We start from the raw sequence: 14,681 nt of genomic DNA, 5'->3' as shown, positions 1-14,681 counted from the left end.
GGTTCTCTGCTGGTAAGTTTTATTTAAGGCAAAGTTGCATTATTATTTAAGTGATTTATGTTATAAGTAAAGTATCACAGTGTATACCCCCTGCATTACATTTCTATTACTTACTGTGTGCTTAAATTGATTATGTGGACTTCTTGATCAACCACCATTCCATCAACTGGTACACTGTTGGTCTCATAGGTGCTGTAGTTAGAGCTGCACTTCAGCCTCCTTCCCTCTAAAAGTTAAAATGTTCCCATGCGTAGCTAAAATCTGTGATTATGTTAAACATGCTGCTGTTTATCTTGTTTCTTTTGCTTCTCAAATACTTCACATCAGACTGACCTTTTGGTTATATTTAAATATTTTAGGATCTCAACATGTCCAAAAGTGCTTTAGAAACATTTTTTTCTTCATGGAATATGGGTGTTTATTGCTCATCCGAGTTGCCCAAATGGCATTTAAGAGTCAACTATATTATGATGGATCTGGAGTCACATGTAGACCAAATCAGGTTAGGATGGCAGCTTCCTTCGGTAAAAGTAAAACTAGATAGGTTTTTATGTCAATCAACAATGGTTTAATAGTCACCATAATTCCAGCTTTTAGTAAAACTGAATTCAAATTTCATTATCTGTCACGTTGGAATTCGAACCCACGTTCCCAGGGCATTAGCCTGGGACTCTGGATTTCTAGTCCAGTGGCATCATCACTTTGTCATTGCCTCCCCAGTACAGTCATCAATTTGCACAGAGCAGCTCCCACAAACAGTTATACACCTTGACCGTATAACTTATTTTGGTAATGACTGTAAACTAAATATTGGTCATGTCATCAGGGAAAACTCCCTGTTCATCTCCAAATGTGGAGATAATCCACATCCACTGATGGGGCAGATGGGCTTTGGGTCAATCAACACCTCATCTGAAAGATGGCATCTCCAACAATGCAGTACTCCCTTAGTTTATGCAGGAGTTTAAAATAGCTTCTTCAGAATTGTTTCTTTTACATTTGATACAGTATATTTTGTTTTGACAGAAACAGGCTTTTCTACTGTTCCAGATACTTTTTTCAACTTTGATAACCTGCTATTCCTCCCACTAGTTGCTTTCAATATTAGTTTCAGAAACTGCAAGTACAGTGGTGGTAACCTTGGCAAAAGCTTTAGATGATCCTGTGTTATTAATGATGGGACAGTCACAAGAGCTAATGAACTTTTTGACATCATCTTCACATTACAGATGGAAAGATGTACTCTGCCAATAAATAAATCCAACTGAGGTTAACACTGGATCCTCGTTATGCAGCAAAGCATCCTACTTTTTTTTGTACAAACAGCAATTTCTGATCCTTATTTGAGAAGTAGATTAAGGAATAGTTGATCTCTTTCACATTGCAGATAAAGAAGTCTTAAAAGTAGAACACCAAATTTAAATTTACATTGCTCCAAATGTCTGAAATCACATTTTGAACAATTGGAGACAGAGAGAATGAAAATTCTGCTTCCATCACAGCACAGACCAGTTGTGTCTGTCTGGAGCCCTCCTATTTGACATGATCCTGCATGGTCAAACACTAAGTAATTAGGGTGCTTAAGTAGTACATTCTTTCTGCAAAACATGTGTAAATATGGAACTCCATACCACAGGGACTGGTTGAAGTGAATTGTGCAGATGCATTTAATCAGAATCTGAGCAGATGTGTTAGGCAGAAGGCAATAGAGGTTCATGATGGTCAGATGCAATAAGATGATAAGTGACTTGAGGTGAGCAATAATACTAGCTGGGACCATTGTGACTGAATGGCCTGTTTCAGTGCTGTATATTCTACTTATGTACCTGTAAAATAATCACAAAATATTCCACAGTACCTCAAGTATACGGAATGTTGCGGATGCTCCTGCTTGGTTTGTGTCTGGTAATCCTGTCTCATCCAGCATATTCCCTGAAGACAAGTCCACAAGCCTGTCTGTTTTCTGGCTGTCCTGCACATTGTCAACCTCAACTTTGAAATTATTCTGCTCTGTCTCTTCTGTACCAATCTGGGGTAAGTGAAAGTCATTTTCAATGGTCTGGTCAAGACAGCTCCTGGATTCAGTTTTGCTATGGTCAGATGCTGCTGCAGTCAGCCCAGATTTATCCAAAGAGGACTTACAATTGGGAAACAACTCAGGGAACTCTGTGAAAAGCCAGTGACGATCTTTGAAGAATCTGTTCTCGTGAATTTTGTAAAAATCATTCCAGTAACTGTTAGCCTTGTTCTCGTACTCCGCTGTTTGGAAAGCAAGCCAAATTTAAAAAGGACAGTGTTATTTTTATTATAGCCTAATGTATCACAGCAATACTCTTTAATATTCAACTAACATTCATAATTAGAGGTTACAAGGTCTATGTTTGAAACATCAACTGAAAAGCACTGTGGACCTCAATTATAAAGCTTTTCCAGCTAACACTGAAAGAGACAAAAGTTCCAAATCTTTCAGATCCTGGAAAAGAAGGCATTTGGATAGGAGACTATCTAGTAGATCTTGAATAAAATCAAGGAAGGAAGGAAGGAACATTGACCATAAATGAAGTAGAGAAAAGCAAACAGACACAGACAGACAGGGACTGAAGGACACAGAGATAGAGACATACAGCATGGAAAACAAACCATTCGGTCCAACTAATCCATGCCGACCAAGCTTCCAAAGTTAACTGGTCCTACCTGCCTGCATTTGGCCCAAATCCTTTTAAACCTTTCATATTCATTTACTTATCCAAATATCTTTTAAATGCTGTAACTTTACCTGCATCCACCATTTCCTCTGGCAGTTCATTCCACACACTAACCACGGTAAAAGGTTGCCCCTCACATCCTTTTTAAATCTTTCTCCTCTCACCTTAAAAATATGACCCCTACTTTTGAACGTGCCCACCTTAGGGAGAATATCTTTGCTTATCACCTTATCTATGCCCCTCATGATTTCGTAAACCTCTATAAGTCCCCCTCAATCTTCTATGCTCAAGTGAGAAAGGTTCCAACCTATCCAGTGTATTTTTACAACACAAACCCTCCATTTCAGGCAACATTCTGGTAAATCTTTTCTGAACCCTCTCCAATTTAAATAACCTGTTCAAAACAGGGTGACCAGAACTATGCACAGTACTCCAGAAGAGGCCTTACCAACATTCTATACAACCTCAACATGGTGTTCCCAACACCTATACTCAAAGGTCTATGCAATAAAGGCAAGCATGCTAAACACCTTCTTAAACACCCTGTCTACCTGTGACACTAATTCCAATGAATTGTGTACCTGAATCCGTAGGTCTCTGTTCAACAACACTACCCAGGGGCCTACCACCGTTCACTGTATAAGTTCTGCCTTTGTTTGTTTTACCATAATGCAATACTTCGCATTTATCCAAATTAAACTACATCTGCCACTCCTCAGCCCATTGATTCAATTGATCAAGACCTCTTAGTAATCTTGGATAATCTTGTTCACTGTCCACTATACCACCAATTTTGGTGTCACCCGCAAACATACAAACCATGCCTTCTATATTCTCATCCAAGTCATTTATATTAACGACAAAAGAGGACCCAGTTCTAATCTCTTTGGAACACCACTATTGGAGTAAAATGTTAAAAAGCACACAAAATCAAAGATTACTTTTAACACATTGTCCAAAATGAAACATGAGGATCTATGCACTAATTGCACAACTTCTTTTATTCTTGAGATATAGACATGGAATTTTCTTTGGGAGTTGTATGAAATCATCTACTCTGCCTCAACATTAATTTCCTCATTCTTTCAATAACCAGCTGCTAATTAGTTGGATACATAAAGTGATTTTACACATCAAGTCACAGGTTTGATTCATTTGTGAGGCTGTGTAGTGAGTGATGATTTTAAAATGTGTAATGATCACTCCCACAGTTTGCACCAGTTATTCTCTTGTGATGTTGTCATCCTGTGTATTGCACTGTCAACTGTGGCAGCTGATGATGGTATAATGAAATAGCTACCAGTTGTTTGTGTGAATATCAAAGAAATTTCCCAATTCTTGGAAAATTGAGTTCATTTATAGGCAGAAGTTAAGTATGGTGTGTTCAACTTGCCAAATGTATACGGAGCAATAAAATATCTCTTCTGCTGTTTAGAATTTTTTCAGGGTTTTCCTTGAACTGATGCTGGCTTGTGAAAGGCAAGTTCCTGTGATTCACTCACCTTGTTTCTCTGAAGAAACCAGCTGGGCACAGTTTTCCTCAACTTTTTTCCTGGCTGTAGCCTCTTGTTCTTCAGACCACTCCACATTATCCCTGTATAACAGCAGAAAATGAAAGCAATTCGATCCAGCAACTCCTGTCTATTGGAAACAATATTGTGCTTCTGAATTGCGGCAAAAATGCAATTCATATCCTTCAGCGAAAGGACCATGTGACTTCTACATGCAGCACTGTTCAATACAACATGCTTAGCACATAATGCCGTGATAGTACACTGATAGTAAAAGAAAAATTAGACTTCTCTAAATAGACGATTAATACAGCCTTCGCGCCAAGAAAGAAGTTAAAAATTTATTTGTGAGTGTCATGAAGGTGAAACATTGGTTAATTTTGCGTGCTAAAGTTGGGAAAGTGGAATGTTATGCACGTGAGCGAGATAGCGGTGAACTTCATACTTCAGCAAGAAAACAAATGGAGAAATAAAAGAAGATCTGAGTATCCTAATGAATGGACGTGTCTCGAAAGGTTCATGAACGGTCCACAGAGCAGGGGAGCATTTATAGGAGAACTACGGCAATGCAAATTTGGCCAGTGCAGAAGGGGAACCTCTCTCAAGGATTCGGTCCACGTGTCTTACCAGGCATTATGCTGAAAAACGCGATCCGCATCAGTCAAGTACCGGTTCCCAAACTGCGGTCTCTGAAGCTTAGACTCTGTCTGAACGAGCGCTGCCATGATAAAACCCAAAGCATGCTGGGATCGTGGAGGAGCGGGAGGTCCTCCAGGTATGGCTGCAACGGCATGCCGGGATAGGGGAAGACCTGTCGGTGACGCTGGGAGGAAGGTGGGAACCTTGAGTTGCTGCAGAAGTTCAGCTTCCGACCCACCAAGGACCAAAAGTCCCTGCCTGTTCTTGTAACTCATACCTTCTAGTCCCGACAGCATCCTGAAAGTATGTTCTGAACTCTCTCCGGTTTAATCATATCCTTAGTATTGTAGGGTGACCAGAAGTGTATAATATTCTAAAAGTGGCAGTGCAACCACTTCCCAACTCTTATACTCAATGGACTGAGCAATGAAGGCAAGCATAGAATCATAGAGATGTCCAGCACGGAAACAAACCCTTCGATCCAACTTGTCCATGCCAACCAGATAGCCCAACCTAATCTAGTCCTATTTGCCGTGTTAAACGACTTCTTGACTATGCTGGTAAAAACAATGACTGCAGATGCTGAAAACCAAATACTGGATTAGTGGTGCTGGAAGAGCACTCTTCCAGCACCACTAATCCAGTTCTTGACTACGCTGTCTACCTGTGACATGAGTGTCAAAGAATAATGTACCTGAACCCTTAGATTTCTCTGTTTGTCAACACTACCGAGGGTCCCACCATTAACTTTATAAGTCCTGCCCTTATTTATTTTACTAAAATGAAGTACCTCCAAGTTAAACTCCATCTGCCACTTCTCAGCCTATTGCCCCTTTTTTTAAAATAAAAGATTAGATTCCCTACAGTATGGAAACAGGTCCTTTGGCCCAACAACTCCACACCGACCCTCTGAAGAGTAACCCACCCAGATGCATTCTCCTACCCTATATTTATCCCTGACTTGGAAATTTAGCATGGCCAATTCACCTGACCTGCACATCTTTTGGATTGTGGGAGGAAACCCACGCAGACATGGAGGGAATGTGCAAACTTCACACAGTCACGCAAGGCTGGAATCAAACCCGGGTCCCTGGTGCCGTGAGGTAGGAGTACTAACCACTCAGCCATCATGCTGCCCAATTGATCAAGTTCCCATTGTAATATCTTCTGTATATCAGATGGGTTATGCTACTGAACTAGGTTCCTTCACTGCATTTACCTAAACTAGTATTTTGATGTTTCTCACTATCTCTACTGCATTTGTTGTATATTATGTTCTCTCATATAATAACTCCATCATTGGAGATCAATGTAACATCATGTCTAACACATTCCGCATTAATCTCATATATGTGTTAAGCCCCTGAGCTGGTAGTTGGTCAGCCCATGGTGTCTGTGCTATGACAGATTAATCAAGTAAGCATTAGCTTATACATGGGGTATACCATTCTTATGAACCAGTATTGAAGATGTTCAGAACAACACGTACCAGCTCACATTGAACATTATCCTATAAACATTTAATGTCTTTTACAAGCTCCATTTTCTGGAGTTCTGTATCCTCTGTAGTAGTACTTGGAAGGTATTGTGAAGTGTTGTTACATTTGTGGTAGGTTTGTTGATCTGTGAGTGTGCCCACCACTCACATTATCATTCCCAAAGTTGCTGTACCTACCCCTAGCCTACCTTTGGGTTCAGTCAGTTGGAGTTGAGTGCATTGGCAATAAAAGACAAGCCACACACAGTTACTTTTCCAGAAGGATCCGACAGTTTCTGTCGAATCATCTGATTGTAAATCGCTCTGAAGGAGGTACTTGGAAAGAACTATTACCACAAGACGTACCACTACCTTAGAGAGTATGGCTCAACTGCTCCCATCAGGATACTGAGCAACAGATCTACCCATCCCTGTGTCATCTGCTGGAAGGCTTTTCCTAATTCTCTATTTCCTATGCATTGACTCTGCTATGCCTAAACTCGGTTGAAATTTCGTTTGATTCCCAGCTACTTACAAACTTTCTATAAACATAAAAACCAGGAGCAGCAGTAAACCAGTCTGCCCTCTCAAGTTTGCCTAACACCTCAAATCCTCAATATTTCAAAAATTTATTCATTACCTCTTTAAATAATTTAAGTAATCTATGCTCCTTGGGGTAGAGAATTCCAGACATTTGCTAACCTCTGAGAGAAGAAATTCCCTCTCATCTCAGTTTTAAAAAATTGTCCTCCAGTTCAAGATTCCTCCACATGTGGAATCATTTACTGTTTCAAGTTCCTTCAAAACCTTGACTAAAAACCAAAAGAACTGTGGGTGCTATAAATCAAAAACAAAAACAGAAATTGCTGGAAAAGCTCTGAGGAAGGGTCACCGGACCCAAAACATTAACATGATTTCTCTTCACAGCTGCTGCCAGATCTGCTGAGCTTTTCCAGCAACTTCTGTTTTTGTTCGATAAGAACCTTGTCTATTTCAAGAGAGCATCCATCATTTTTCTAAGTGTTAACGAGTAAAGGCCTTACTTGTTTAGCTGTTCTCAATAAGTTGATCCCTTCATTGCAGGAATTAGTCTATTGAATCTTTTTTGAACCTGACTTTAGTGCCAGTGTATCTTTTTTAACTAAGAGATCAAAATTGTACTCTAGTCCTCGTGCAGCCTCTAAAACATTCTGTTGTGTTGTAATAAAATGTTCCTATTTTTAAATTCCAAGTAATAAAGGCCAAAATTCTGTGTGTCTCCTGAATTACTTGACACATCTTAATCACTCCTTAATGTTTACTCAGTCATCCTGTAATATATGTTCATTGATCTAGATCCATCTTTATGGTATTCTCCATCTTGGGATTATCTCATCCGCTATTGTTTGTACAACATTTCTCATTGAACAGTCTCATGTTGTACAGGATTCACCCAACCCCTAAATTAGTGATTCTTGATCAACGAGCTGTTTCTCCCTGACTCAGAGAAAGGGTTCCTGTGAAGTCTATTTGTAATTGTTCCTATGGCCACCTTGGTCTAGTCTGGTGTGAGTTGCGGTTCTAGACTGGTCTAACTGGGTCAATGTGGGCACATTACTGACAGTAATTTGTACATAGATTCTCATTCCTTTCCACTGCCAACATCTGCCCATCCTCTGCAACAGAGAACACTCAAGCATTTTAATGGTATATTTTATGAGGCTTTGCTGAATGCAATGTGATGCTAACACCTCTTCACGAGCTGCAGTCAGCACCTTTTCAGTGTTCGGAGCCTGTTGTGACTGCTTTCTTTACTGCCTCGTCTGCCCATTGGTCACCTAATTGAACAAGACCTTTTGATCTGGTTTAATCTTTATCTCGGCTATCTCTCTATGATAGTATTGTCCACCTGCAGATTCATTGCTCAATGACATTCTTCAACAGAAATTGCTACTAATTCTTAATTACTAGCACCTGGACACAAATCCTTCAACTGCCAAATCAAGTGAACTTCAAAAGACAGTACACAAACTGTTCCAAGATCGCAGAACAAAGTGCCTCCATTGCTTCAACTTCTCATGGTTCTTACAAACATCCTTACAGTATTTTTTAAACAGAAATCAAATAATTCTATTTGATGCCAAACATTAAAATTTTTGAATATTTTCCTTCTTTATCTCTGCTATAATTTTCTCTGGTGGCCCTACTGAATCTTCGGCTGTTTTCCAGGTGTGAGAGATGAAGAACATAGAACATAGAACAATACAGCACAGAACAGGCCCTTCAGCCCACGATGTTGTGCCGAACATTTGTCCTAGCTTAAGCACCTATCCATGTACCTATCCAATTGCCGCTTAAAGGTCACCAATGATTCTGACTCTGCCACTCCTACAGGCAGCGCATTCCATGCCCCCACCACTCTCTGGGTAAAGAACCTACCCCTGACATCCCCCCTATACCTTCCACCCCACCCAGGAAAAAAGTCTCTGACTGTCTACTCTATCTATTCCCCTGATCCTCTTATAAACCTCTATCAAGTCACCCCTCATCCTTCGCCATTCCAATGAGAAAAGGCCTAGCACTCTCAACCTATCCTCGTACGACCTATTCTCCATTCCAGGCAACATCCTGGTAAATCTTCTCTGCACCCTCTCCAAAGCTTCCACATCTTTCCTAAAGTGAGGTGACCAGAACTGCACACAGTACTCCAAATGTGGCCTTACCAAGGTTCTGTACAGCTGCAACATCACCTCACGAGTCTTGAATTCAATCCCTCTGCTAATAAACGCTAGTACACCATAGGCCTTCTTACAAGCTCTATCCACCTGAGTGGCAACTTTCAAAGATCTATGAACATAGACACCAAGATCCCTCTGCTCCTCCACCTTACTAAGAACCCTACCGTTAACCCTGTATTCCGCATTCTTATTTGTCCTTCCAAAATGGACAACCTCACACTTGACAGGGTTGAACTCCATCTGCCACTCCTCAGCCCAGCTCTGCATCATATCTAAGTCCCTTTGCAGCCGACAACAGCCCTCCTCACTATCCACAGCACCAATCTTCGTATCATCTGCAAATTTACTGACCCACCCTTCGACTCCCTTTTCCAAGTCATTAATAAAAATTACAAACAGCAGAGGACCCAGAACTGATCCCTGCGGAACTCCACTTGTAACTGGGCTCCAGGCTGAATATTTACCACCGCTCTCTGACTTCGACCGGTTCTCTATCCAACTGGCCAAATTTCCCACTATCCCATGCCTCCTGACTTTCCGCATAAGCCTACCATGGGGAACCTTATCAAATGCCTTACTAAAATCCACGTACACCACATCCACTGTTCTACCCTCATCCACATGCTTGGTCACCTCCTCAAAGAATTCAATAAGACTTGTAAGGCAAGACCTACCCCTCACAAATCCGTGCTGGCTGTCCCTAATCGAGCAGTGTCTTTCCAGATACTCGTAAATCCTATCCCTCAGTTCCCTTTCCATTACTTTGCCTACCACCGAAATAAGACTAACTGGCCTGTAATTCCCGGGTTATCCCTATTCCCTTTTTTGAACAGGGGCACAACATTCGTCACTCTTCAGTCCCCTGGTACCATCCCCGTTGACAGTGAAGATGAAAAGATCATTGCCAACGGCTCTGCAATTTCCTCTCTTGCTTCCCACTTAATCCTAGGATATATCCAGTCAGACTCGGGGGACTTGTCTATCCTCAAGTTTTTCAAAATGCCCAACACATCTTCCTTCCTAACAAGTATCTCCTCTAGCTTACCAGTCTGTTTCATACTCTCTTCTTCAACAATACGGTTTGGTTCCATTTTGCCTGACTCTGACATATGCCATTTATTTCATCTGCCTCTAGGGCTGGCTCAGTGGTTAGCACTGCAGCCTCACAGCACCAGGGACCTGGGTTCGATTCCAGCCTTGGGTGACTGTCTGTGTGGAGTTTGTACATTTTCCCCGTGTCTGCGTGGGTTTCCTCCCCCAGTCCAAAGATGTTAGGTGAATTGGCCATGCTAAATTGCCCGTAGCGTTAGGTGCATTAGTCAGCGGGAAATGGGTCTGGATGGGTTACTCTTCGGCGGGTCAGTGTGGACTTGTTGGGCCGAAGGGCCTGTTTCCACACTGTAGGGAATCTAATCTAACCTACATGGCTTCATTTTAGCTGTTTCGTTGGCAGCCCCTGAGGGCTCCAAGCTCTCTGTGTAGCTCTTTGGCTTTCTCACCAAACACCCTCCTGTTCTGCCATCAAGATTCCACCTCCTCACCCAACACTTGTTGTCCTGATTTGATCCGATCCAATCACCTACAAGTCACACATCCTGAGTGTGATGGTTTTTTATTCACCTGCCTCGATATAATGCAGTTTCAGCAACATGCAAATAGCTCCACATCAACAGACACACATGGACTCAGATAGAGTCATAGAGATGTACAGCATGGAAACAGACCCTTCGGTCCAACCTGTGCATGCTAACCAGATATCCAACCCAATCTAGTCCCACTTGCCACCACCCGGCCCATATCCCCCCCAAACCCTTCCTATTCATATATCCAATCAAATGCCTCTTAAATGTTGCAATTGTACCAGCCTCCACCACATCCGCTGGAAGCTCATCCCATACACGTACCACCCTTTGCGTGAAAAAGTTGCTCCTTAGGTCTCTTTTATGTCATTCCCCTCTCACCCTAAACCTATGCCCTCTAGTTCTGGACTCCCCGACCCCGACCCCAGGCTATTTATCCTATCCATCCATCCTCTCCATTGTCTATTTCTCCTATCCATGCCCCTCATAATTTTGTAAACCTCTATAAGGTCACCCCTCAGCCTCCAACACTCCAGGGAAAACAGCCCCAATCTGTTCAGCCTCTCCCTGTAGCTCAAATCCTCCAACCCTGGCAACATCCTTGTAAATCTTTTCTGAACCCTTTCACATTTCATAACATCTTTCTGATAAGAAGGAGACCAGAATTGCACGCAATTTTCTAACAATGGCCTAACCAATGTCTTGTACAGCCGCAACGTGACCTCCCAACTCCTGTACTCAATACTCTGACCAATAAAGGAAAGCATACCAAACGCTGCCTTCACTATCCTATCTACCTGCGACTCCACTTTCAAGGAGCTATGAACCTGCACTCCAAGGTGTCTTTGTTCAGCAACACTCCCTAAGACCTTACCATTAAGTGTATAAGTCCTGCTAAGATTTGCTTTCCCAAAATGCAGCACTTCACATTTATCTGAATTAAACTCCATCTGCCACTTCTCAGCCCATTTGCTCATCTGGTCCAGATCCTCTTGTAATCTGAGGTAACCCTCTTTGCTGTCCACTACAACTCCAATTTTGGTGTCATCTGCAAACTTACTAACTGTACCTCTTATGCTCGCATCTAAATCACTTATGTAAATGACAAAAAGTAGAGGGCCCAGCACCGATCTTTGTGGCACTCCACTGGTCACAGGCCTCCAGTCTGAAAAGCAATTCTCCACCACCACCCTCTGTCTTCTACCTTTGAGCCAGTTCTGTATCCAAATGGCTCGTTCTCCCTGTATTCCACGAGATCTAACCTTGCTAACCAGTCTCCCATGGGGAACCTTGTCAAATGCCTTCGTGAAGTCCATAGCTTAAATTGGGATAATAGCTTAAATAAATACATGTGATTGATTAAATCTATGCTTAATGTGTGAAACTACTTAATGCAAACGATAAATTATTGTGCAGTTCTCTTTCTGAACTTGAAACAATGATTAGTTAAATAAAATAAAATGGTTGGGCAGGCAATGCCTTATGGCTGCAGCATGTGGGAGATGCTGGACGCCTGTGTGATCTGTGGTGACTGTTTTTAATTGAAGTTTGTATCACTAATAGACAGGGTGGTTAAAAAGGCTCTTAGCACACTTGTCTTCATTGCTTTGAGTATAGGAGTAAGGAGGTCATGTTGAGGTTGACAAGGACATTGGTGAGCGTGGTGCTGGAAAAGCACAGCAGGTCAGGCAGCATCCAAGGAACAGGAAAATTGACGTTTCGGGCAAAAGCCCTTCATCAGGAATATTCCTGATGAAGGGCTTTTGCTCGAAACGTCGATTTTCCTGGTCCTCAGATGCTGCCTGACCTGCTGTGCTTTTCCAGCACCACTCTGATCTAAACTCTGGTTTCCAGCATCTACATTCCTCACTTTTGCCTAAGGACATTGGTGAGGCCTTTCCTGGAGTACTTTGTACAGTTCTATTCGCCCAGTTATAGGAAGGACATTATTAAGCTTGACAGGATTCAGATGAGATTTACCAGGTTATTGCTGGGCATGGAAGGTTTGAGTTTTAAAGAAAGGCTGGATAGTCTGGGACATTTTTCACTGGAGCATAGGAAGTTGAGAAGTGACCTTATAGAAATTTATAAAATCATGAGGAGTAGAGATAGAGTTATCTCAAGAGGGTTGGAATATAAAAGCACCGTTGTGCTACTGAGACTTTATAAAGCTCTGGTTAGGCCCCATTTGGAGTACTGTGTCCAGTTTTGGTCCCCACACCTTAGGAAGGACATACTGGCACTAGAGTGTGTCCAGCAGAGATTCACACGGATGATCCCTGGAATGGTAGGTCTAACATACGAGGAATGGCTGACGATCCTGGGATTGTATTCATTGGAGTTTAGAAGATTAAGGGGAGATCTAATAGAAACTTATAAGATAATACATGGCTTGGAAAGGGTGGACGCTTGGAAATTGTTTCCGTTAGGCGAGGAGACTAGGACCCGTGGACACAGCCTTAGAATTAGAGGGGGTAAATTCAGAACAGAAATGCGGAGACATGTCTTCAGCCAGAGAGTGGTGGGCCTGTGGAATTCATTGCCGTGGAGTGCAGTGGAGGCCGGGACGCTAAATGACTTCAAGGCAGAGATTGATAAATTTTTGATGTCACAAGGAATTAAGGGCTACGGGGAGAATGCGGGTAAGTGGAGTTGAAATGCCCATCAGCCATGATTGAATGGCGGAGTGGACTCGATGGGCCGAATGGCCTTACTTTTTATGGTCTTATGGTCTAAAGGTAGTTGTCTCTTCCCTAGGATGTGGAATTTCAAGAAGAGGGGAGCACATTTTTAAGGTGAGAGAAGAGAGATTTGAAAAAGACATGGGGGAAGATTTTTTTTACACGGAGGATGGTTCGCCTGTGGAATGAACTTCTGAGGAAGTGGTGGATTTGGGCACATTTACAACATTTAAAAGAAATTTGGATAGATACATGGATAGGAAAGGTTTGGAGGGAAATGGGCTAGGAGCAGGCAGATGGGACCAGCTTAGTTTGGAATTATGTTTGGCACGGATTGGTTGGACCAAAGGGTGTATTTCCAAGCTGTATGAGTGTATAACCTGTTATCTTGGTGGAGAATATAATTGGATGATAGAGAGGATATTAAAATAATAGTGGGATGTTTCATGGAGGAAAGTTTTTTATTCGTGAATGGGATGTGGACATTGCTGATTTCCCTGGAGAAGGTGGTGGTGTGCTCCCTTCTTGAACTGCTACACCTTGGACTGGAGTTAGACTCATGTACTGCTAGAATGGGAGTATCAGGATTTTGACCCAGTGATACTGAAGGAACAGTGATATGTTTCCAAGTCAGGATGGTGAGTGGGTTGGAGGGCAACTTGCAGGTGGTAGCATTACCAAGTATCTGCTATGCTATCCTTGTCCTTTTAGATGGAAGTGGTTTTAGACTTGGAAGGGTTGCTGTGTTAGGATCTTTGGTGAATTTCTGCGGTGCATCTTGTAAATAGTACACTCTGCTGTTATTGAGTATTGGTGGTGGAGGAAGTGGATGTTCGTGAATGTTATACCAATCAAGGGGGCTGTTTTATCCTGGATGATGTCAGTATTCTTGAGTGTTGGAGCTTCATTCATCCAGGTAAGGGGGGAATTTTTCTTCATGCTCCTGACTTATGGTTTGTAGATGGTGGACAGGCTTTGGGAAGTCGGGAAGTAAGTTGCTTCCTGCAGAATTCATAGCTTCTGATCTGCTGTAGTAGCAACAGTATTTATCTGACTAGTTCAGTTCAGTTTCTGGTCAATGGTAATCCTCAGGATGTTGATAGTGGGGGACTCAGTGATAGTGATGCCATTGAATGTTGAGAAAAATGGTTATATTCTCTCTTTGTGACAGTGCGTGGCATGAATGTTACTTGCCACTTGTCAGCCCAAGTCTAGATATTATCTAGGTCTTGAAATATTTGGATAAGGAGTGCTTCAGTACTTGAGGAGTCACAAATGGTGCTGAACACTGTGCAATCATCAGTGAACATCCCATTTCTGACCTTATGATTGAAGGGAGGTCGTTAATGAGGAGTCTGAAGATAGTTAGAT

General features: G+C 42.1%; 1 protein-coding gene across 1 annotated transcript in view; it reads right to left on the bottom strand.

The window, feature by feature from the left end:
• The window catches only part of mettl2a (methyltransferase 2A, methylcytidine), a 60,303-nt gene extending 55,346 nt beyond the window's left edge, over positions 1-4,957 (bottom strand). Inside the window, exons 1-3 of the mRNA XM_072561848.1 lie at positions 4,844-4,957; positions 4,208-4,299; positions 1,859-2,259 (exon numbers count right to left, since the gene is read on the bottom strand). Coding sequence (XP_072417949.1) covers positions 1,859-2,259; positions 4,208-4,299; positions 4,844-4,941 — 591 coding nt within the window. The 5' untranslated portion in view covers positions 4,942-4,957. The remainder of the gene's footprint in view (positions 1-1,858; positions 2,260-4,207; positions 4,300-4,843) is intronic.
• Between the last annotated feature and the right edge of the window lie 9,724 nt (positions 4,958-14,681).

Source organism: Chiloscyllium punctatum, chromosome 42 (genome assembly GCF_047496795.1).
Source record: "Chiloscyllium punctatum isolate Juve2018m chromosome 42, sChiPun1.3, whole genome shotgun sequence".
Lineage (NCBI taxonomy): Eukaryota > Metazoa > Chordata > Chondrichthyes > Orectolobiformes > Hemiscylliidae > Chiloscyllium > Chiloscyllium punctatum.
This window is presented reverse-complemented; position numbering and strand designations above follow the sequence as displayed.